This window comes from Typopeltis vanoorti, chromosome 13 (assembly GCF_054136105.1).
Source record: "Typopeltis vanoorti isolate ZY-2024b chromosome 13, IOZ_Tvanoo_1.0, whole genome shotgun sequence".
NCBI lineage: Eukaryota > Metazoa > Arthropoda > Arachnida > Uropygi > Thelyphonidae > Typopeltis > Typopeltis vanoorti.
The window spans coordinates 67870885-67897419 of record NC_143561.1 but is presented as its reverse complement, the minus strand read 5'-3'; the positions used below and the strand labels follow the sequence as shown (position 1 = coordinate 67897419).

General features: G+C 35.8%; 1 protein-coding gene across 1 annotated transcript in view; it reads left to right on the top strand.

Moving 5' to 3' along the window:
* The window catches only part of DUBAI (Deubiquitinating apoptotic inhibitor), a 212399-nt gene that overhangs the window by 96724 nt on the left and 89140 nt on the right, over positions 1-26535 (top strand). Inside the window, exons 7-8 of the mRNA XM_090402619.1 lie at positions 6800-6901; positions 14855-15013. Coding sequence (XP_090258745.1) covers positions 6800-6901; positions 14855-15013 — 261 coding nt within the window. The remainder of the gene's footprint in view (positions 1-6799; positions 6902-14854; positions 15014-26535) is intronic.

Below are 26535 nucleotides of genomic sequence, written 5' to 3'. Positions count from 1 at the left end.
GTGGTCTTGAATTGGGCATTTCAAGAAGCTCTCTACAGCGTATTCTCATGAAAGATTTGCATCTTTATGCTTACAAAGTTCAATTGACTCAAGAACTGAAGCCTACTGACCACACACAGCGAAGAGAGTTCGTTGAATGGATTATGGAACAACAACAAGTGGATGGTTATTTTTCGAACAAAATCATCTTCAGCGATGAGGCTCATTTTCATCTTGATGGCTTTGTTAATCGACAAAATTGTCGCATTTGGGGTTCAGAAAATCCATGAGTGATTGTTGAAAAACAAATGCATCTACAACGTGTCACTGTTTGGTGCGGATTTTGGGCTGAAGGCATCATCGGTCCATTCTTCTTCGAAAATGCGGCTGGTAAGACAATAACAGTTAATGGTGCTCGCTATCGCGACATGATAATCCAGTTTTTTGTGCCTAAATTGCAAGATATGGATGTGGACGACACGTGGTTTCAACAAAACGGTGCCACATGCCATATAGCCCGAGAAACAATTCAATTACTGCACGAGTCATTTCCTGGTCGTGTAATTTCCCGTTTTGGTGATCAGAATTGGCCGCCCAGATCATGGGACTTAATGCCATTGGACTTTTTTCTTTGGGGTTTTTTTGAAGTCTAAGGTTTATGCCAACAAGCCCACAACCACCCATGCCTTGAAAGAGGAAATTGAGCGCTGTATCAACGAAATTCAGCCACATTTATGCAAAACGGTCATGGAAAATTTCGACAAAAGAGTGCGTATGTGCCAGCAAAACCGTGGAGGCCATTTACCCGATATGCTATTCCATGCATAACCTTATACTGTATACTTTATGAATCAATAAGAAATTACAATTTTTAATTAAAAACCTGTGTTTTCTATCAAAATTACTTCTTGCGTGAATTTTGGGACACCCTATACATTAGCAGTAGAGATACCTCTGGAGACTGATGATATTAATTGAATGGAGTGGCCAGCACATTCCCCAGATCTCAATCCAATAAAACATGTTTGGAACACAATAGGTAGATGCATTGTTTCTCAAAATTCCCCTTCAGAAAACAAACAAGGCCCTTATTCTTGCTCTGAAGGAGGAGTGGACCAGTTTGTCTCAAGAACTCCCGAATCACTTGGTGCTAAGCATGGTACAACATTATGAAAGCTGCATCTCAGTTTGGGAGTGGACATATTCCATAATGAAATGTCTCTCTGCATAGTTTTCTATAAGTACTGTACATCAATTCCTTAACTATGTCCTTAGGAAATTTGTAACTTTTGCTGAAAACATATTGCAATTTAATTTATATGAAATTTATAACAAATTTTTTGTGTAATATAATTTATTAGTATACTGGCAATAAATTTAACATATGGCTGTAGTCATGAACTCTTTTTCATATACAGGTAAAAATGTAGTTCTTCCTTAGTTTTCATGTGCTAAGGCTTATGTGCTGGGAATAACTCACAATGAAATGTAGTGAAACAGCACTTGGAAACAATTAAAAATAGTATATAATGTTTCCAGTATTTCATCTCATTTACAGAGAGATCGTCAGGAATAGTTTTAACTAGGTGAAGTGCCCTCCTTGGACACCTGTTGGCAGCTTAGAATGTAAATTGGGATCTCAAAGTATTAGTATTCTCATATTTTGGAAAGTTTTATGCTACCATATTTATTTAAATTAGGCTGATTTTTAAGAGCAGCAGCAGCAGATTCTAAAAACAGTCTTCCTCTTCTAAATTTACTGAGATGGAACATGATGGTCTTTTTCCAGTTGATTCTGAGAGCTATATTCAAAGCATGATCTTCAAGGCCATATTGACTATAGTCATGACTGTAGATGTATTCTTTACATTCTTCCATTTGAATGGCAGCTGATCTTCCTGTCTGTCCAATAGCAGGCCAACTTGCAGAAACAAGGAACTCTATATACAACTGAAACTGAGAAGTTTCTAGGTCTGATGTGCCTCAGACCTAGAGGATGATAGCATTACTAAAATCATTTTGAAGAGGTCATGGTTTTGGGAAAGATTGATTATTTTTGATTGATTATTGATTCTGAATTTTTTCCTATTCCTAATTGAGCCCCAAATTGACATCCTCTACAACTACACCTTACCTGAACTATCCCAACTACATCTTGCATGATGTGCTCCACAAAAAAAGGGTTGTACTTTTTCAAATCAGATATCCCTTGCCAAATGCTATCTGAACTGGAATCCCCACTTTTCAATTTTCTCTACCTCAAGATTTCCTTATCTCACTTTTTACCCTTCATTAACTGTCTTTGCTGCTCCCCAAATTCTGACAACCATTCTGCCCTTTTGGACTGCTTATTGCTAAAAGTTGATTCCATACAATCTATTTATCCAAATTGTGACTATTGTGACATGCAAATCTATTTACCTAGACTGTCTTCTTAGGAGACTAACATCCATAAAGAGAACCAGCTCCACTTCTCCAACTTCAGAAATCAAGTCAGAAGGGAAGTCGAATCATTTGCCATCAGTCATGATCTACCAACCAAAATACCAAGACATTCATTCAACACTCTGGACCGTTTCTTAACTAGCTCTCTTCCGAATGCACTGTGGATGTCTGTGCTCCTCTTGGCAACTCTGATCATAATCTTATCCAAGTCTCCTTTTCTACAGATCATTCTTCTCCCATCCAATCTCAGTCTCATACTCTATGGCACTACAATAGTGCCAAATGGAATGACTACTGGAATTTTCATGCCTCTTTTCCTTATTTAGATTTGCTCTCCTAATCCAAACTAACAGATAAGCTTAGGTGTTGACAGTTATTCGTGACTTATTTTTAACAGTATTAACAACATCAAACAATATCAAAAGATGTTTTATTATTGTTTGGTGGTGTTAATACCATTAAAAATAAGTGCTAATCCAAACAATGAACTAATAACTGAAATAACCTTCACTGTAATGATGATTATCACTGAAATAATCATTTCCCATTCCACTGTATATTGCACCCCTTATCCAAGCCTAGGTTCTCTAAAAAATTTGCCTCTGCAGTCCACAAGAAAAATTCAGCATATGTTCAATAGCGTAATCAAAAACTTCAGCTTCTCATTCAGCTTACACTACAGTCTGAAACAGGTGTAGAAGTAGTCAAAATAGTCATTTTGAGTTTGTTCCATTAGCTGCCTTTACACTGTTTGCTTTGGTTTTCTAAGAACAGTGGAAGCCCTTTTTTTTAACCTGGCACACCTAACCTGCCTTGATATTTCTTGATGTTGTACTATCATTTTGTTTTTGATTTTTAAGTCAGTAAAGAACACAGTCCAAATTGCCTGTTAACCTCATTTTTTAAGTATCCATGTGGATATTTATTAATGGTGCACGCTACAGATTAGAATTAGATCTCAGTCGATTCTCTGCATTCCAAAAACTATGTGGAGGTCTCCTCTCAGTTATCTAGTTTGACTTTCAAGCAATCCCTTCCAGAGATTATCCTGAGTTCACTTTCATAAGTTGCAAAATCTCACTTATACCTATACTTTGAGATCACCTTACCAACTTGTATTTCTCCATCATATTTCCTCCCCTCCATGTTTCTCAGTCCCATTCCTTCTGTCTGTGCTTGCATGCACAATAGGCTAGATATCATATTGGTTATCTGGATATTTTAGACTGCCACCACATCTCCACAGTATCCATAGGACCATATCTGAGCAAAGTAGTCCAGATGGTCCTATTGAGACCTTGTAAAGTGGGGAATTTCCTTCTTCCTACAAGTTAGTGTTCTTTTTTAAAATGTGTGTCAACTTTCTGTGATTAAATCATCTTAGTAATGTGGCCCATAAATGAAACCTCTAGTTTCATTGATTATCAGTGAATTTCCATTTAACATAATGCTCTGTCTGCAATGTTTGTCCAAAATACAGAGCTAGCAACATTTAAATTATGTTCATTATTTCTTTGATAGAACCAGTCTGCTTAAATCAGCATGCAATGGATTCTTTATCAGTTAGGTCTTATCACTTTTCCCAGTTTTCAGCTTTAGCATATAAGATATTATCCTCTAAACCATCTTCAATATCATTGATATGCAAGTTAAACAACAATGGACCAAGCACAGATCCCTGTGATTGATAGTGACCATACATTAGTATGGTCACTGTCCTTTTCTTAGATTAACTTACCTTCATACATCATGGTTGGGACATGAATATCTTTTCCTTATCACTTTATATCTTTTCCAGATCTGCAACACTTAAATACAGAGACTTGTTTATATTCACATGATTCATTGATTGTTCATCATGAAGTAAAATTCTGGTCCTAACGAACAATTTTTGGCTTGAGCCTAGCTTCTTCTACAATTTTTGTTAATCTTAGGTGTGTTTGCATAAATCTTCTTGAAATATTCAGTAGGAAATTTCTGTGTAATTCTGATATTTTTTATTTTTTGTATATCTTAAAAAACAAGTGTGGAGTAGCTATCATCGTGTCCATCTGGATGCAATGCTACTTCAGTGATAAAATTGAACAAGCCTTCTGAATTATGCAAGTATAGCCACTATAAAATTTTAATGACCTTATTTGACATTTCCTGTTGAATATCATCTCAAGCCTTTTTCTACCTGAAGTAATGATATATACACACTTCTGATTGCATTTTTCTTGAATATTTCTTATCACTGTTTGTCACTGCTTATCTGTTGTAAGACTTAAAGTATTATCTCCAGTCATCTAAAACAACCTTATTTTCAGTTTTCCTGTTGCCTTTATCATTTCTAAACCTTTACAATAGCCAGAACATTTTGCCACCTTCTCTGCATTTTTTTCACGGCAGCACATACTATGACTTACTTGATAAGCACATTCAATATGATTTCTTTTCTGTGACTCCTTTAACTTAGTGAACAACCATTTAATGCTGATTTTTGTCCTTGCAGACCATTCCATAAGATTTTGTCATTTTTCTATAATATTGTCAATGTTTACTTTGCTTCTTAATCCTCCTCTTCTATCTTTACGGTGTGGAGGTTTATTCTTAAACTTTGCAACCACAACTATAACTCAAGGATAAGGTGGTTAGCCCTGTGCCTCCCGGTGTGTGTGTTTGTAGATACGTGTGTTCACGGTGCTGGTTTGCCTGTTCTGGGGGACGAAAAACCCTAGTTTCTGGGTGAAAAATCCCCTATCTCCATATGGGATCGGCTAACTTACCTTACGTCGAAAGAGACCAGATAAAAGTTCCTAATGTCACTGATGGGAATTGAACCCATGTCTTTCCGACCAAAGAGCTTCATCTATATCAACTGAGCTACAGAGGTTCATGTATTGTCAATGTTAACATTCTTATTTCTTGTGTACTCTTTACCTTCTTAACATGATAGGCTCTATTGGCCTGCAACTGCCATGTTATTGTCATTAATTACATCTAATTAATTTTCTGATAAGGGAATTAATCTAATTCATATACATCTAATTGATTTTCTGATAAAGGCATTAATCCTATCTGCATAATCTCCCCCCCCCTCTCTCTTTCTCTCTCTCGCTTCCTTTCCTTCTTGTTCTTTCAATCCTTATGCAAAACATAGTAGTCTTCTGTTTCTGTTATCATCAGGATATCATCTTCATCCAACTATGCTTCACTTATTACAACAATTTTTGGATGAACTTGTCAATACAGCAATTTCATACCCTTTATTTTGGCATTCATAAATAAAATTGCAGTTTCTTTTTATATCAGTAACTGTTCTTACTCATACAAAATTGTTATATTCCTTTTCAATTGGTTACATTATTTAACATGCTGAGTAATATACCAACATGGAAAGACTGGCAATTTTCCTTTATGTGCATTCTTGTTGCTTTTTTTTGGAGGGCCTTGAAAGAGCACCTTTGAACATGTTCTCAAACTAGCATTTATTATGATGAATGGTGTGAAATTCAAATATCATGAATTTGGATGTGATCAGAGTAATTCCAGTACAGTAAGGTTGATAAAAAGTTATTGAATAGGTCGGTGTATCACAATTTACAGTTACATCTAGTTGGCTATGTAAACATCTGTGTGATTGTTTATTTTGGTAAGCAACAATCTAATGAAGCCATTTTTTGCCTTCAGTTTGAAGAATGATCCCTCAGTATACTGTTAAATTCAGACTATACTTACCCAACTGTTAATACTCAATCTCTTGCTATTGTTAAGTTCCTCCTTTCAAGTCTCAAGCATCCTGAAAAAAAGTACCATACTATACTTGTTCTCTGGAGCAGGGTTCCTTGATTATCTTACCTTAAGCTAAGCTGCAGTATTTTATAATTACCATTTCAATTGTATTAATGTATATGTTTTTTTCTGCTGTTCATCATATTAAGCAGTATAACCAGCTGTTATTCAAATTATTTTATGTTAACTGCTCCAAAATTGTTGGCTAAGTAGGTAGCATCTCTGCATTCCAATATACAAAAAGTAGATATCAATTTTACTCTGGTATTGATATTTGTGAATGTCTTTAGGTAGCAGATGTTTGCTAGAGGTTGGAAGCAGCCTGAAAAAGTACCATATTATGTTTGTTCTCTAGAGCAGCATTCTTAGATTATCTTACTGTTAACTAAGATGGCAGTATTAATGTATTAATGTGCTATAGGTTACAACCTTTTGTGGATGGAATTGTCATTGATGTGATAAAGTAACTTTTTTTTTTTTTTAAACAGATATCCTATTTTAACTTTTATCCCATACTCTTCCTTGATACTGATTTATTATTATTATTATATCACAAATGAAGGATTAAGCAGTTTTTCTGATTACTTTTTTTTCTCTTTAGGTGTTCCAATGTTTGCTTGCTAAAGTATTTCGGAAACCTGCTTTGATTGTTTTCTCTTATATGCTGCTGTCTTATCAGCATTCTCCTACACTCTTTCATGAAGTGAGTTTATGGTATTTATTGCTTAATTTAGTTAATTTTAATATAATTTCATTTATTAATTCCCATTTTAAATTATGCAGTCCCAGTTTAAATTATTAATAAAAAGGACTGTCACTTAACATGTTGACTGCTGTTTGCCTATTGTGCCAGCTTGCTAATAGTACCAAAATGTTTGTATTTTCTCTTCAAAAATGTATAATTCCAGTTACATTTATCACTTTGTTATTGTGACTACATTTTTTTTTTTTTTTTTTTTTTTTTTTTTTTTTTTTTTAAATAAAGAAACTAGAATCAAATTATCTAATAATTTGTATGTAGATAAATAATTCTTTTATATCTACTACGGGGTGCTTAAGGGTCAAAGCTGTATAACTGAGAGGAGACCTCCACATAGCCTTTAAAGGAATGCGGAGAACCGACCAGGGCTTCTGACCTAATGTCCAATCCTCACCTTCTCGTGGTGCACCCTGTTGGGTATCTACTTTGATACTGAACGAACGAGGATGGGCTGGCAATTTGGGATTTAGCCGACCAAATTGTATTCTTATTGGTTAAACCAATATAAAAAATGATGGTACAACATGACAAAATTTCATGCCGGCTGGGGCGTCGCCCGGTTAAACAAGGCCCCCGTTGTTTTCGCCAGGGAACCAGGGCGAACAGCGAAAAGTCAGCTACTGGAACAAATCTGAAAACAAACCCCAACTCAACATCACCAGAGTTAAAGATCGGTACTATCAACGTAAGAAGCCTGAATGGCAAAGAAATGGAGCTAGCTGAGGAATTAGATAAGTACCAGATCGACATAATAGGGGTGACTGAAACAAAAAAGACCAAAACTGGTGAGATCTTTCTGAGCAATAAATACAAAATGTTATATTCAGGCAATAACAATCAAGGAAAAGAAGGAGTAGCCATAGTATTCAACACAAAATACGAGGCTAATCTTCTTGAATGGCAGTCAGTCTCAAGTAGAGTAATGTGGGCAAATATGAGAATGGGGAACTGGACAATGAGACTTATTTGTGCCTATGGTCCCACAGAAGGTTCTACTAAGGTAGAAGTGGAGGAATTTTTTGAGGCTTTAGAAAAAGCAACTGACACAATGAAAAATGAAAAGTTGGTCCTTGTTGGGGATCTAAATAGTAGAGTAGGAAATGATTGTGAGACATACAAAAATATTTTGGGAAAATTTGGAGAAAAGAGCAAAGCTAATAATAATGGCAAATATCTGTTGGATTTCTGCTCAGGACATGGACTGGTTATTACTAACACCATGTTCCAACATAAAAATGTGCACAAATTCACATGGAGAGAAGAGGCTAGGAATAAGAAAAGTCTCATTGACTATGTTATTGTTGATAGTGATGTTTTCTCCCTGGTGCAGGACACCAGAGTGTACAGAGGATTTGAAATTGGAAGTGATCACTATTTAGTCTTGAGCAGGATAAAATTGAATTTCGTATTGAAAAGAATAACATGTAAGAAAGTTTTAAAGCGAATAAAAGTTGAGCAGCTCTCAGATGTAAACTGTAGACTAAAATACAGAAATATTATTGAAAAGAAAATGAAAGAGTTTGAGAACAGGAATCAAACCTTGGAGATTCAGTGGCAAACTCTGAAGGAAACATTGATTGATTCTGCCAGAGAGGCATGTGGTGAGGTTGTGTGCAAAGATAAAAAAATCAGAACTCCCTGGTGGACACAGGAAGTTAAAGAGGCAGTGAAGGAAAAGAAGAAAGCATATCAGGGGTTCCTGACAAATAAGTCAGCTTTTACTCTTACAGAATACAGAGACAATTGTAAGAAAGTTAAACAGTGTGTAAAACTAGCTAAACAAAAGTCATGGGAGGACTTTGGCAAGAATATAGAAAATAAATATCAAGAAGGTGGCAAAATATTCTGGAGGTTGTTGAAGAAGCTAAGGAATGGAGGAAAGAATGCTGTAAAAGGAATTAGAGATGATAAAGGTGAAATGAAAACAGGAGAAAAAGATATCCTTGAAGTATGGAGTAATTACTTTGAAAAACTGCTAAATGAAACAAGCAGTGATGACAGCACAGTGATAAAAAACACTGACCAGGCATGCAGTCAGGAATACATATCCATACTTGAAGTAGAAAAAGCCATCAAAGGCTTGAAATGTGGAAAGGCAGCAGGAGTAGATGATATTCGACCAGAAATGCTGAAGTATGGTGGTATAAGAGTCTTACAGTGGCTGCACTGCATAGTTCAGAAAGCCTGGACAGAGGGACGAATTCCCGATGATTGGAGTAGAGCTCTCATAGTACCCATATATAAAAAGGGAAATAAAACTGAATGTGAGAATTACAGAGGTATTTCCCTACTGAGTGTTCCTGGCAAGATCTATGCAAGTATACTTGAGAAACGGTTGAGAAGAATTGTGGAAGAAAAGCTTGGTGAAGAACAAGCTGGATTCAGGCCAAATAGAGGCTGTCAGGATCAGATCTTCACTTTACGACAAATAGTCGAGAAAGCATGGGAATATAACAAAGATCTGTATTTAAGTTTTGTCGATTTGGAAAAGGCATATGACAAGGTGCCAAGAGAGAAGCTATTCAATACGCTGCAGTTATATGGTGTCAATGGGGCATTATATCAAGCAATACTTAGTCTTTATTTGAGTTGTGAGTCAGCAGTTAGAATTGAAGGAAGTACAGGAAGATGGTTTAATGTTAAATCTGGTGTGAGACAAGGATGTACATTATCCCCTCTGTTATTCATTATCTATATGGATCACATTATGAAGGAAAGTGGTATTAAACATGATATCAAAATTGGAGATGTTAATGTCAGCTCTTTGCTTTATGCGGATGATGTTATACTTCTAAATAAATCCGCTGCAAGTCTGCAAGATTCTCTGACTAAATTGAATAACTGTTGTAATAGATATGGTATGAAGGTCAGCAATAAAAAGACAAAGACAATGAAAATAGGCAGAATCATTGAAAATGTCAACTGTGTTGTGAATGGAGAACCTGTGGAACAAGTAAAACATTTCAGCTACTTAGGCACAATTTTTACTGAAGATGGTAAACTAAATATAGAAATAGACAACAGAATCAGCAAAGCTGGTATCGTGGGAAGTCAATTGAATAAATTCATATGGAATAAGAAAGAAATTAGTCGGAACACTAAATTAGCTGTATACAAGACTGTGTTCAAACCAATTTTAACTTATGGATCTGAGAGCTGGGTCAGAAGTAAAACACTTGACCAAAGACTAGAGACCGCAGATATGAGAGTCCTGAGAAAGATTAGAGGTGTGAACAGATGGCATCAATGGCAATATCATATTAAAAATGAGGATATTAGGAAAGAACTTGACATTGTCAGCATTCAGGAATGCGTTAGCAGAGCTAATCTCAGATGGTATGGTCACTTAAATAGAATGGGAGAGGAAAGATTAGCAAAACAAGTGTTCTCTGCCATGTTGGCAGGAAAACGACCCAGAGGAAGACCAAGATATAGGTGGATTGATACGGTACAAAGTGCCTTAGACGATAGAAATATAAGATCTGATAATGTTGGAGTCTTGACAAGTAACAGACTGATTTGGAGGAAAATTGTAGATAGGAAGTTAGTAATGATGTAATTTTTTCATGTAGTACTGTCATATCCTGTACACCCCTTGAGGGTACATGGCAGGAATTTGATGATGATGATGATGATGATTATATCTACTACTTATAATATCACTCACTACAAGTTATTTCATATGTGACTTTACCTATAAAAATAAGTGACTTATGGTAACTGCAAGCTGATATTTTTGTGCAATCTTGGTGTTGTTTACTTCTAATGAGCTTGACTAGAAACTTTGAACCCATAATATACATACACAAGCTCTCAAAATGTGTGAGTACATCTAATATGGTAAGTTTTGTATTATTTTCAAGTCTTTTTTTTTTTTTTTCATTTATGCCTGATAAAATATATATATATATATATATATATATTTATTACATATATTTCTGTTACAAAAATTTGATCCATGAAATGTCTCATACCTGATTGAAATTGATTGTGCAAATTTGTCTATTCAGAATTTGGCAGTTTTTTTTTTTTTTTTACTAAGGAATTCTTCAGTTTATTATTTGAACATATGTTGCAAAAGAAGGCCATTTAGATATTTCTTCTAGCTGATATAGATGGAAAGATACCAATATGTCAGAAATTAGTTTTTCTTGGCTTATTGTTACATATGAAAGGGGGGCCCTCTAAGTTTTCCTCCATAGAACATTATTGGAATATAAATGTTTTATATAATGCATTTATATTGGTCTTCTCTCATGAGCTGTAATAAGTTCCAATTGCTACTTCATTTCTGCCATTTTTCTGACAACTCAAGGCAGAATGGTGATATGTTGTATACAAAATCAAACTATTCGGATTCACTTTAATAATTTGATCTTTAATTTTTTTTAATTCTTTAATTCACTCTAACATACCCAAATGACAACATCAATAGTTCTTTGGCATATCAATGAATTGCATCAACTTGTGTGAGACGAGCTTACTGAAGGCCTGAAGTAGCTTGGAGTCTTATGTTTAGTCTCTAGAGCTGGGTTCCACATTTTAAAAAAAAAAAAAAAAGTAAAAGCACACATACAAAAAAAATATTAATACAAAACAGAAATAAAAATACAAGAAGAAATATATAATATTAACAAAAAATGAAAAAATCCTGACACTCATCCATGGTGTGAATGTAGTATAAGTTTACAACACACACACACACACACACATATATGAGAATGACATTATTTAAAAAAAAAATGTATATCTACTGTAATCTTTTAATAAAAATTTTTCCTGAAATTTTGTTGTTATTTCTCTGAGTCATTTGGATTTCTCTATATTTATTCTGCATGCCAAGCTTCCCATTTCCCCATTTGAAATAACTGCACCTGCTACTATGAATTATGTTGTCAATGACAAAATTCAAAGCAACAAATATGAGATAATTCATACATTTCTTGATTTCAATAGGCAACTACAAATTATCCTTTAGTTGGCAGTCAAATTGTTAAATGGCACTTATGTTCTTTGTATGAATTGTATTTTATAAGCACTAATAGTATGGAGAATAGGATGTGTTCCTAATATTTATTACTTTCATACTATTGATGATTTTGACTTATTTTGTAATCTTCACTTACAGATATAGTATTTTTTTTCTCCACACATGAAAAGCAGAAGAGCCTATAGCAAACAAATGAAATGTATGGGCAGGAGTCTGGAGCAGAGTAATCTGCTGATATTCTTCTTGAATTATTGGAGGTTGCAGTCCTTTGGAAATGCTTCACAGGGGAGGCTCTTCCTCAGAATTGAGGTGGAAGGAATGAAAGATGACTAGGAGTAGAAGATTAGTGAGTATTCAGTTTGATTGTGAAGGAATGTTAAGCAGCTATTGCTCGAGTTCCTGTAGTTCTAACAGAAATAGGAGACATAATGGATGCTAGTTCTGCTGAATAATGGCCATGGAAATATCTGTAGAAGAGACACAATACAGAAACTGATCTTCTATGGGAAAGTGGCTGAAGAGAGTTTGTGAGAGAAGTGTCATTAATCAACCAAATTACCCATTACTGAACAGCATCAAGAATTTTTTAGGGAGGTCTTGAGTTCACAATCTCAAACATGAAAGTAGTATTCTAGTAATTACCAGATTAATGTGGATGAGATTTTTTCATAGAATGGCTAGAGACAGAGTGAACAAGAAGAGCCATCCCTGGAAGCCATATAAGGAGGGGTGTGAGCAAGGGGTTGAGGAGTAGGTGTGTTTTTTTTGCATGGAGAGTGGTGGATAATTGGAATGCATTACTTGAAAGTGTGGCAAATGCAGAGACAGTGAATTCATTAAGTCACGGTATGATGAATGCGAGAGTGGGACCTCCCATGATGAGTCTCTTAACTCCATGGGGGGTCTGTGATAATAATAATTGAATGCAGAAAGTAAAAAGAAAGGATTAAATATAAACAAAGACAAAACTGAACAAAAAAATAATGTATAATAAATTGTCATCATTCTCATCCATTCAGGACGGTTTGAGTATTCCATGAGAGAATCATTTGAGAGTGGATACTGCCTCTCTCTCAAACAATCCCTGACCACTTCCTATGCACTACTGGCATTCTTTCCTTGTAGCTTTTTATGCCTTGGCACTTCTTCAAGCTGCCTCCTAAGTTTGTCATAATCACCAGCTTTGTAATTCCACATAAATCCTTTCGACTGAGAATTCCATATGTTTAGCAATTTCCCAGAAAATAATGCATTGTCATCTTCCTCAGTCAGAGGCAGAGTGTCTACCTTGGTTATGAATACATCTTCTGATGTAGTTACCAAATCCAGGAATTCTCAAATCCATGGTCCCCTCCACGACGTGTTGTTTCAGGTAATTATCACGTAACTGTATAAATTGCATTTCTTTCCATGCATTCTTTCCTCCCTCCAATCAGTGTTCCCATAGCTGAAGTCCACCATAATAATTACTCAGCCTGTACTCATTGTTTTAATCTGCTGATTCATTGCAACCACATCTTTCTATGGACCCTTCCCAGCTCTCTAGCAGTAACCAATGATATATTTTGTCTTGTTGGTCTCTATCTCACACCAAACAACCTCAAACACCATCCCCCTGAAACCTAAAACCTCCTCAACTTCTATTTTTGTTGGTTCAAATTCTCCATCTATCATTGGTAAGTCCCTATCCACTCTGAAAAGACAGTATCCCTTGCATTCTATCCCTGTAACTGTATCATTTTCTGTTAATATCAGGTCTTGCTGATGGCAATAATTTTTGACCAAGTTGAGTTGACCAATATCAAAACTGCTATTCTTATTTTTGATACTTCTGACATTTGTATACAGAGAGAGAGAGAGAGAAATGCCACAGTCATTGCATTTCTCACTCTCATGAGATTTTTGAAGAGTTTCTTGATTACATTTTTGATGGTGTTTTCCCCTCTCTCCTTTTTGATTAAATCAAGATTTAATTATCCTGTTTTCATTACATTATTGGTATGTATTGTATAGTTTCCATGTATGTTTTGTTCTTGAATAAATGTTATTTTACTTCTGCAGATGCTAGATTGTCAAAGTGTTCTGCAGGTGTTGTCCTTTGACCTCCACACAGTCTCAGAAAAACAAGAGGAAGCGCATATTGATACTGACTGTAATAAATTGTTTAGGTTGTAGTTAGCAGTCTTTCCAACATTTTTTTAACATACAATTATGTAAATTTATCCCAAATATTGGTCTTCTAAAATGTTGGAGATATACTATCATGCATACTAAAATATTTGTTTTATGCTTTAATATGACTTAAGAGCAAAAAACAAGCACAGAAATTGTCTGAGAAGTATTTCTAATTATGCTAATTCAGTATTGACTTATTTTATAGAAACATTACCAGCCATGATAAAATTGCCTCTATTTTTCTCTTTTTATTCTTCTTTGATGGTAGCTGATATTTATCCTTGCATGTTTATTGTGATTCAGTCACTTAAATCTAATATTCAGAACTGCAAACTTTGAATCCTAATAAGACTGAAACAGTTTGAAACCAGATATTGTATTAATCATAATTTTAGAATATAAATGTAACCTCTTAAAAAGTGAAAGGAAGGAAGAGGTGAAGTCATGAGGTTCGTTTTGCAAAGACTTCCTTGACAACATAAAGTACCCTTCAACTTCTTAAACTCAGTTAAATTTGCTCCTTAAAATCCTTTAAGAAATGTAAAACTTCCATTTCAAATCTAATGGAATGGATCACTTGCCTTTATTATTTATAGGCATTTTAAAGCAAATATGTAAATATGCCTACATTTGTCTATATTGGAAATAAATGCCTTATGGAATTAAAGCATTTACTTTATTTCTATAACTTTTTGATAATTTCATTATAAGAAAATGTTTTTTTTTAATAGATTGCATCAAAAGTGCCAGGCCTTTTAGAACAGTTGAGAACTGAAAGTGCTGAAGGAAATGTGGAGTATCTCTCAATTCTGTCTGAGCTCTTTCACACTGTCATGTATTTACATGCAGGATTTCCCGAGCTTTATGATCCCATTTTAGAGGCTCTGCAGGTAAGTATCTTGAATCTTCTGAAAAATCTACTTTCTGTGTCATTATCATTACTGTAATATGATAAGTAGTATTACTATTTTTTGAAATGTGTTTGCAAGGAATGCACAAGCTCTTGTAGCTATTTAATGAAATTAAGGATTCATTATCACTTTACTGTTAGCATTCTGTGCTTTGTTAGGCCTCTGATTTGATCTGAATATTCTCTAAACAAGTGCTAACTGCAACATCTTAGTCTTTCTCTGAACCTTTTCTTTCTTCTTTTTTATTTTATATGCCTTTTCTTTTCCTTTTTTTTTTTTTTTGCTAATATTTTATTTAAATATTCATCATCTCAGTTTATTATTGTGCCAACATTATTAAAACCTAAGAATGAGTCATCTCTGTTTACACATTCTTTACAATGCTGACATTTACCTAAGGGAAAAATGACATCATTGTTTGCTCCATTACTCATTGTTTGCTTAAGAAATGTTTTAGATTCAGCAGAATTCAGCAGCATTGAGTCAAGTTGGCCAACATTTCAGAGCATGCAGATGTACAAGAATTATGTTATCACATCATATGACATGTGTTATGTGCTGCTCTCACTATCCATATGCTGTTATTGCACTACCGTGATGAGTAAGAACAGGCAAATGTACAGCTATCATTCTGAGTTTCATAATTGGTTTCTTTCCCTGTTATTTAGAATTTTGTGCTCTCTTTAAATAGTCTTGTACACTGAAAGACAAGGAAGAGAAGTTGGTTTGGATGAGTTTGGAGATGGCAATAAATGGCCTATAAGCAGATTAGCTTATAGGCCATTTAATCTGCTGTAGGCTATCCTTCAGCAGATTAACAGCTGAAGGATGTTGACGAGCAACTTTTTTATTTTTTTTATATATCTCATCCACACATAAAAGGTCACAAGGCCTATCAGCAGATTAGTGTGCGGGCAAAAGGATAAGAAGAAAGGAAGCTGTTCTTCAGCTGTTCACATTTTGTGTGAACAGCTGAAGGTTGTATTCTTTGGGGAAGGTAGAGCAGGGGAGACTGTTCCAAAGAACAGAATTAGATGAAATGAAAGCGAAAGTAGTGAAGTTGGTTCAGGGAGTTTGTAAGATGGATAGTAAAAGGGTATTTGTTAGCAGTGGCTCTTGTTCTAATGATTTTGGAGAAAAATAGGAGAATAAAAGTGGCCAATTCAGCAAAGAACTGTCCGTGAAAGTATCTATAGAAGAGGCAAAGGCAGAAACTGTCTGTGAGAGAGGGATTGAAGTATGTTACATCGTCGTTTTTGCCTATAATTCACCTCTATTGTTCTCCTTTGGCCTGCTGAGATATAACTTCTAAACTGACCTTCTAGGGCCGTTTCCCATTTTGAGCTCTAACAAAATTTATTTATGCTGTGCCAGTCAGAGCTTCAAGATAGAAATTCTTATCCAGAGAAACCTTCCCAGAAATTAAGTAATACTTTATCTAGTTTAAGTAGTTAAGTAAATTTCAGAGTTCTCAGTATACAGTCTTGGCCTTGACAATCTTAAATTTCCCCTTTTCCCTCTAAGCATAGGCTCGATATTTTCGTGAGTGGTAAAATTCAATCTCTTACTCGGACAAACTCGAGTATACATGGGAAAGCATGTTTATTAATTATCTAAGAACTTTACAATTTGAACAACACATATATTCAAAGCTAATCAAGATCAATACTAAATTACAAGTAAAGCAAGGCAATGGTAATCAAGCAGGCAAGTTATTTATACACACTCATGATTCATCTAAATCACAAACATGGCTCTCGATATCAAACTAGATTACTGCTACTAACGGCCCATACACATTAACTTGGGTTTAGACAATTTATGAACGTAGACTACCAGTCCAATTCAATCAACATAACACAGGAAACTGTCTCTAAAATCTCACTATCTTCTTTTCTAATTTCTGTCCATTTTACACATTCGTCACTAATAGATAATACATAAAATGAAGATTTGTACGTTACCACCTTGTTAGATGATTTCTCGATCCTTCCGTCTGTTCTTTGTTATGGATTGTCCCTCTGTATGGTGATTTGCCACCACATGGAGTCACATGCTCGTCCCAAATTAGCCCCTTGTTTCTTCTGGGCTTACGAACTTTTCGCGTCGCTGCTTTTAACACAATTTACCTTCAAAGGGAATCCTTTTCTGCTTTCTCATTAGTTAGAACCAGACCGATGGCCAAAACTCGAAACACTGCTGTCATCTTATGCTAAACTTCTTCGATTCACGGCACTTAGCAACAGGAAACACGTTGCTGCTATGCCATCTTCAGACATCTTATCGGATATCAGCCATGCTGACCCGCTTCAGAACTACGAGCCAGAAACTCACGTGGAGGGTACACACGACCAGGGAACACCACAGGAACCAAAACCAGAAATGTAAAAGGAGCCAAAAGAGAGAGTCTCAAGCCATGTGAGTTCGTTTTTAAACTCTTCTATAGCGCCCTCTTCCATACTCCAAGCTTGTCTACAAAGCTTTCCTATTTGCTGTCACTGAATGATGTCACCTCCTTGCTGAACAAGGATCGCTCTCCTCATCATTCGTTATGTCATCTTTGGTGGTCAAACTGCAACCTTTGAACTTTCGTTCGCACAACAATACGCGATTTTATACATGGCATAGTTTAATATTGATGTTTTTGAAAGTTTAAGATTTCCATCTATTTTAGATAATACTTTAAACATAGTACAATCTAATACTTATTTCCTTCTTCGATTTCATTTTAATTTAGGATTCAATTTCTTCCTTTATATTTTAATTCCCTTCTTAAGCAAAGTTAACATCTGCATTTTCACATATTATGTCTGTTTTGCCAAGAGTACAAGTGTGCTTTTGCTTGATATTGTTGTTCTTGTTAAATCTTGAATAGTGCAGTTCTATTCTTGATAGAACCATCATTCAAGATCTAACAAGTGGATATGTGAGAGAAGGATCATTAATTAGCAGGATTGTCCTTTTCTGGATAAAATCCAGCAATCTTAGAAACAATTTTGGCATACCTGGACAAAAGAGACTTGGATGAGATTTTGATCTGATTTACAGGCAGAAGAAACTGGATGAAAGTACAAATCCCTAGGATACTTCTTTATTATGGATAAAATCTGATGTGAAGAAACTATCTGCCATGATGCATAGTGAGGGATCAGGGAGGAAGTCAGCAACCCAGTTGCAAAGGATAGAAGCTGATTGCCTCTGTGCCAGACATAACGAAATCCTTGAGAAATGTTGAGACAATCATGTGCGTTTCCTGAACCTTTCTATGGCTTGAGTCAAAAGATGGGTGGTGAAGCCTTGAAGATTAGTTGGTGGACCACTTCCATAATTTTTGAGAGAACTGAATAGAGAGCAGTCAGGCAGTAATTTGTTGGTGACATATCACTTCATGTGGAATGGCTAAATATAGGCTTGCTTCCATACTATAAGATAGATGCCAGGTGGAGTAGGAAATATTGACTGGAGCTTGAGTTTTTAGTGTAGTTGGGATGGAAGAATGCCATCAGGACCAGATACCTTGTTTGTGTCCAAGCTTTTCAGAATATTTTTTTTTTAAATTTCTTTCTGGCCAAAAACTAGATAGCAGTTCTTGGTAAAGTGAGGATACTTTGCCTTGGTTATAATGCAGAATGGGAGAAGGATGATGCCAGTAGGTCACCCTTTTCTTTAGGCAATATTACTATAATGCCATTTGGTGCGAGAGTTGGAAACATGGCTGGGTAAAAGTTATGTCTAATGGCAGGGGATGCAATGAGTTGACTGTCATTTGAACAGCAGACAGGTTTGCATCATTTTGCACTTTCAGAATTAGATTTAGATGTACAGGTTCCTTGGTTATATGCGGCTTTGATTAGTGCACAAAAAATTATTGTGATCATAAATTTGGAAGTCATATATCAAAAAGAATTTGATATATGCAGTATCAAATTTGATTAGTGCAGCCCAAAAAGTTTGAAAATAAGCAAAGTGTTAGACTTGGTCAATGAAACCGATCAGATCACATGGTACGAGTCATGCTCCAACGTTAGTAACTCACTTTTGGCCTCAGTGATAGTGCTTCAATTTATCAGCAGAGCGTGGCACGTACAGACGTATATGTGTTTGTATTACAGTGTATGCTTACGGCCTATCTGCATATCACATAATTTTCAAATTATGCAAAGAATTACCCTGGCCTCGTAACCATGGCCTCGAAAAAGAGTAATAAACGAAAACTTATTACTTTGGATACTAAAATTGACATTATTAAAAGATTTGATAACGGAGAAAGCAAAGCAAACATCGGAAGAGCTCTAGGCTTTGGTGAAGTAACTATACGAGCCATTTTAAATAAAGTCACTGAGTACTACGAACAAGGCAAAGTGGCATCTGCATCTTTGAGTATGCAGTGTACTAGGAAGAGAAACCCGTTAATGATCAAAATGGAAGATTTACTATTTCTTTGGCTAGAAGATTGTAATCAGAAGCGTATTCCCATCGACAGCAATAATCTTAGGCCCAAGGCTTTAAGCCTTTTTTTCTATACTTAAAGAAAACAAATATCAAGATGTGACTGCAACATTTTCTGCAAGCAAAGGCTGGTTAGAAAATTTCAAATCTCCATCTGGAAAGAAAAATGTAAAATTAACAGGTGGAGCAGCAATTGCTGATAAAGATGTTGCAGCCAGGTATTCAGCTGAATTAAAGAAAATAATCAAAGAAAATGGGTACAACAATCGTCATATATTCAACATAGACGAAACTGGCCTGTTTTGGAAGAAAATGCCAACAAAAACATTTTTAGCAAGAAAAGAATGAACCACACCTGGTTATAAAGCATCCAAAGATCGCTTAACACTTTTACTTGGAGGTAATGCCAGAAGGTGATTTTAAATTAAAGCCAATGCTAATTTATCGAACAATGAACCCAAGGGCTTTTAAAGGCTATAATAAACAATCCCTTTCAGTAATATGGGAATCAAATAAAAAGACATTGCTTACCATATAGTTGCTTGAAGAATGGTTCACTTCGCATTTTTGTCAAGCAGTTGAAAAATATTGCAACGAAAATAATTTAGCTTTCAAAGTTCTTTTAGTATTGGATAATGTCCCTGGACATCCCACCTCACTTAATGATTTAAATAGTAATGTGCAGGTTGTATTTTTACCACCGAATACGACATCTTTGATACAGCCTATGGACCAGGGAGTCATTTCTGCATTCAAGGCTTACTATAGTAGAAGAACAACTTTCTCCCAGGCAATTCAAGCTACAACTGGGGACGATCCAATCACTCTAGAGGAATTTTGGAAAAAATACGATATTAAACAGGCAGTTATAAACATTCATGAGTCTTGGGAAGAAGTGACAGCCAACTGTATGAGAGCAGTCTGGAAGAATCTTTTGCCTGAATCTGCAAATAATTTTGGTAGTTCTATTAATCCCATCAATGAAGTTATCGGTAATATTGTTTTGATTGGAAGTGTTCTTGGCTTTGAGAATGTCGATTCAGAAAATATTCGGGAATTATTGGAATCACATTCGAAAGACCTAAGTAACAAAGATCTTGGAATCGAACATCAACAGACATATGAAGAGGAAGAAGAAATGGAAGATGTATCTAAAGAAATCACTATCAAAGAACTTGAAGAAATTGTTTAGGACAATTGAGAAGGCAAAAGAACTTATACTAGAGATAGATCCGAATGTAGAGAGAAGCATGAACATTAGTCACGGTTTAGATAAACAAAATTGATTGTTATCGCAAAATCATGGAGGAGAAAAAAAAAGCTACCACTGTTCAATTTACGTTAAATAAGTTTTTTTATAAAAAATAAATATTTAGATAAGTTTTTATGCAACAAATATGTATAAATAAAATATATAAATACATGTCACCTTAAAAAATAAATGATGTTTAAATTTTTATATTTTGCAGGATTCATTATAATTATTCCCATTAATTCTTAACATTGAATAATGTGGTTTTGATACGGTGTCCATCGAGGATTAATTAACCACGTATATCAAGGGATACCTGTATTGATGTTTTTAGTAGTTGTTGTAATGTAGTCCGAGTGTGATGCTGGAGATTTGGTTTTGGTCTTGGGCTGCTCATGATATACTGAATTTTTTTTGTCTTGGACTGCATTGTCTCACTTGTTGGAGAACCAAGGCTTGGGAATTTTGGGTAGAATAATAAAGCATGCCTTCATTTCAGCGAGAACCATTTCTGCTATTTGGACTTACCAGGTAGTTGGATCGAGAGAACAAGCAGTAAGTCATACATGCCATGGAAGAGAGGAGTAGAAGTTATAGAAGACCATCTCTTTTAGCATCCCTATGAGGACCAGACTGAGAATTGTTAGGTGAATACACCATAATCTCTCCCAAGTTTCCTTCTAGTAAGGAAACTGGAATACTAAGATTCTGGATTACTAAGAGAACTTAACATATTTGGAAGGGGAGCTTGTTAAGAAGAGATCATGGATGTTGGTGGGATGGTAAGGACATTACTGATGGTAAATACCTCAGCATCTCTGCCTGCTTGATTATTGGAACTAGAGAAGGGAATCCAATTTGAGATGTGGACATGGAAGTCCCCAAGGAAGATGATATCACTGTTTGGATATTTTGATTGCAGAAAATTAAGCTTTAGAGATAGGTAGTCAGAGAGGTCAGAATAATTATCAGAATTTGGAGATAGTAAAGACACCAAATTAATATAAATGATTTGGTAAAGAAATTTTAAGACAAAGCAGATCAAACATGGAAGGGGGAGGGAGTTTCAAGGTTATGCATTTTCTGACATTGAGTGTCCTTTCTGATAAATACAAAAGTGCTGCCATTGTGGTAAAGGGAATTGTGTAGTGTGTATTGGCCAGCTGATGTGAATAACAGTTGAAGTTACCAGCTGATGTTCAATTGTTCTTCTCATGTACATCAGTCTGAAGATTAGGTTGTAGTAGCAGTATGTCATAACTTCCAATCCTGTGCTCTCCTTTTATTTCTTTATAGCTTTTAGCTCCAATTATTATTGTTAATTTATTTATATAGGAAATTCTTGATCTGCCTCTTGGCTTCTTCTCTTCTACCATCTCCTCCATTATTTCTGTAAGCAGTCCTCCATGCCTCAGATGGTGTCCAATTAGGCTTTTTCTTCTCTTATTGATATGGTTCATTACTGACTGCTTTTCTTAAGCCATGTTTAGAATTTCTTCATTAGATCTTTCTCCAGCACCAAAGTTCAATTGCCTCCAACTTTTTGGTGTCTTGTTTTTTTTCAATTTGAAGTTCCATTATGAATAATAAATCTGGTTTGGATGACTGTAATGGTGATGCACATCATTTATATTGCTATTAAGGCTGTGAATATTGATAAAGTAGATATGGGAGGTTTTTGTAAAAATTATCAATGGTTGTGGGTTTTTGTTGGATTTTTATGCATTATTTTCATCCTTCCACCAGGAGACATAAATCCATCTAGGATGATAATGACATGAATACCACCATTGCATTCATATTTATTCCTGAATATAAATATGTCACTACTTACAAATATATTCAAAGCCAGTTGTATGTTTGTGAATGTAAAACTGGAGATCTAGAGGAAAACCAACTACATAGTCTGAAACTGACTGAGTTGTATCATATACTGAGTAATAAACACTGAGGACAAACCTATCACTTTCCACAGAATTTGTGGGTGACTTGTGTATATTCACTCATCTTTCATTCTTTCAATATTTGTATTTTATTTTACATAAATTTTAATTAACCTATAATCCATCTATTAGTTGTAATGGTTGGATTATTAAGATGATGGTTGTTACTTAAAATTATAAATTCTCCACTTCTGTAACCTATTGATTAAAAATCAACAGATGTTTGTATCAGTCTTAAAATTATAAATTCACCACTTCTGTAACCTGTTGATTGAAAATCAACAGTTTATTCGCATCAGGCCATTCACATATTTTCTACCCTAACAGTAAAACCTGAATTTTGTGTAGTTATTTTAACCTCTCTTTACTATCTTTTTATTATGCTCTCTGGAGAGCTTGGTCAGCCAAATGCAACAAATCTGTGCTGTCTATCTTATATAACCCTGAACTAATTACACAGACTTCAATTAAATCTCCTCTCCATCAGATTATGACTAACCAGTCAGTTCTCATAGCTATCCTAATACAATCCCCCTATACACATAGTCAATCTTCTCTGAATACCCATTGATTTTCTTTACATCCATTAGGAATCAGTGCAAGTAAAACTTTGGAGCCATCCCATATTGGCTTCACTTAAAGTTTGAATAGCAGTATCATTACTTCTTTTCTCAAGTAAATTAAGCTTCTTTTAATTAATCCTACAGTCTGCTGAGCTTTGTTAATTGGCTTACTAATGTGATTCCTGAACTTAAATTTCTTATCAGCTTAATCCAAATTGTTGTATTCATTAACCTTTTCTAAACCATTCACCTTATACCCATCTAATATTTATCTTCTTACCATGTTGAACATACTTGCATTTGTTCATATTGTCTACTCTTCCGATGTTTTAAGATAATCCTGTAAAGGAACATAGGTCTTCAGAACATTTGACTACCATGCCCATCTTGACATCATCAGGGAAGAGAAAAAATAGCAGTTACAATCATATAAAAAAATTGCATTCAGACAGAAGTGACATCTCTGTTAATAATTAATTATTAATAGAGTGACAGAAAATTAAATTTACTGTATACTTTTGGATATCTCTGAAAAGTGAGAAAAAAAAAAGACAATAGGTCTTATTGAAATTTGGCTGATAAAGAAAGTCATCACATGACTCTTTAGGTAATCTTGTAAATTACTAAGGATTATTAGATATATGAAGAGCCAAAGGCTTCAATTCGGCGACATATAACTTGTTTAAGTTAAGGGATATTACATCCCATATAGTTTCTCAGCCAAATAAGAAACTCAAAGAGTTTCGTGCCGAATATAGTAAAAACTATATATATATAAATATAAAGTTCGGCGATTCCAAGCGTAAGCAAATACCTGGATACTGCAGCAACTGACCCTAAAGGTAGTGCAAGCTGAGGCAACTCGTGTCAAAGGTGGAGCAAGCTCCGATCACTATTCTTGATATTTACCCATAATGTGAACTTAGCTCCTAGGAGCTGTATTATTGTTCGACATTATGAGAGAAGGTCACTACCCAGACCGGTTTCAACCTTTATTGAGGTCTCATCAGTGAGTAGGCAGACCTAGTTAATATCAAGTTTGTAGCGAACAGAACTTACAACCTTTCTACGAGTTTTGCCATGAGGTGTCCTAATAAATTATTAGATATATGAAGAGCCAAAGGCTTCAATTCGGCGACATATAACTTGTTTAAGTTAAGGGATATTACATCCCATATAGTTTCTCAGCCGAATTTCTCATCACTGATGAGACCTCAATAAAGGTTGAAACCGGTCTGGGTAGTGACCTTCTCTCATAATGTCGAACAATAATACAACTCCTAGGAGCTAAGTTCACATTATGGGTAAATATCAAGAATAGTGATCGGAGCTTGCTCCACCTTTGACACGAGTTGCCTCAGCTTGCACTACCTTTAGGGTCAGTTGCTGCAGTATCCAGGTATTTGCTTACGCTTGGAATCGCCGAACTTTATATATAGTTTTTACTATATTCGGCACGAAACTCTTTGAGTTTCTTATTCGGCTGAGAAACTATATGGGATGTAATATCCCTTAACTTAAACAAATGCTAAGGATTATAATATAAAACTGTCATACGATGCCATTTGATCTGTTTAATGTTGAAATCTCCTGGTCCAGACTTGCTAAGTTTATGAAGATTGATGTAACCCTAACCTCATTACAAAGGTGACTAGTCTGACAATAATACTTCAGCCTGCATGGAATTCTTCTTTCTTTTCTTCTTCTGCAGCTTCTCCCACTTAAGTGGGGTCACTGTTGATGATGAGCCTTCTCCACATCCTCCTGTCTTGGGCTGTCACCACATCCAAGTTCTTCATCCTCAAGTCCTCTTCTACCAGCTCTCTCCATCTCATCTTTGGCCGCCCATGCTTCCTCCTTTCTTGAATATCCATCTACATGACCCTTCTTCCCACATATTCTTCCTCCCTCCTCATCACATGACCAAACCATCTCAACCTTGCCTCCTGTATCTTTGCTCCTAAGTTCATAACTTTCACTGTTCCCCTCACATAGTCATTTCTCAGACGATCCTTTCTGGTCACACCGCACATCCACCTAAGCATTCTCATCTCTGCTACTTCCATCCTGCTGATGTTATTTTTCCTCAGGGCCACAGTTTCTATAGCATACGTCATAGCTGGCCTCACTACTGTCCTATAGATTTTGCCTTTCAGATTGATCGGCACCCTCTTATCGCATAACACTCCAGCCATCTCCCTCCAGTTCCTCCAACCCCTTGTATCCTGCATCCCACTTCCTTCTCAGTTCCTCCATCTTCTTCCACTGTTGAACCTAAGTATCTAAAGTCCCTCACCTTCCTGATGACATTTCCTTCCAGCTCCAGATCTGTCTCCTGGCCACCACCCACTGTGCAACATATATACTCTGTCTTACTTCTGCTCAGTCTCATACCTCTCTCTTCCAATATTTTTCTCCACCTTTTCAGTTTAGTTCCCACTTCTTCTCTTGAATCTGCACACAGCAAGATTCATCTGCATACAACATTGTCCAAGGCGCATCTTCTCTCACCTCCTCCGTCACCACCTCAATCACAATGTTAAACAGAAATGGACAGAAATGCTGACTCTTGATGTAAGCCAACTGTTACTTGAAAATTTTCTGTCTGTCCCAGACAGGTCCGAACACTTGTCTTCACATTTCTGTACATCTCCCGCACCAACCTGACATATTTCTCCGGAACCTTCTTCTCCCTCAGACACCTCCAGACTTCTTGCCTTGGCACTCCATGGTATGCTTTCTCCAGATCAATAAATGCCAGATGTAGCTCCCGTTGTTTCTCTCGAAACTTTTCCATCATCTGCCGTAACCCAAAGATAGCATCTGTTTTTTATCTACCAGTCATGAAGCCAAATTGTTCCTTTGCAACCTCCACCTCCTTCCTCAATCTTCCATCAAGAACCCTTTCTAGGATTTTAATTGTGTGGGACATCATCTTTATTCCTCTGTAATTTTTACAGTCTTGCGCATCCCTTTTACCCTTGTAGATGGGGACAAGAGTACTCCCCCTCCATTCCTCGGGTATATTTTCCTGTTGGCAAACTTTCACGAACAGATCCCACTGCAGGTCAATTCCCTCTTCCCCCTGTGCCTTCCATGCCTCCACTGGAATCCTGTCAGGGCCCACTGATTTTCCATTCCTCATCCTCTTCATGGCCTCCGTCACTTCCACTCTACTGATGTTCTGCACCATCCCCTCAGAAGGCTGCCCATCTTCTCTGTGAGTCCTTGCATTTTCCTCATTCAAAAGTCCCTCAAAGTATATTCTCCATCTGTTTCTTATGTCGACATCCC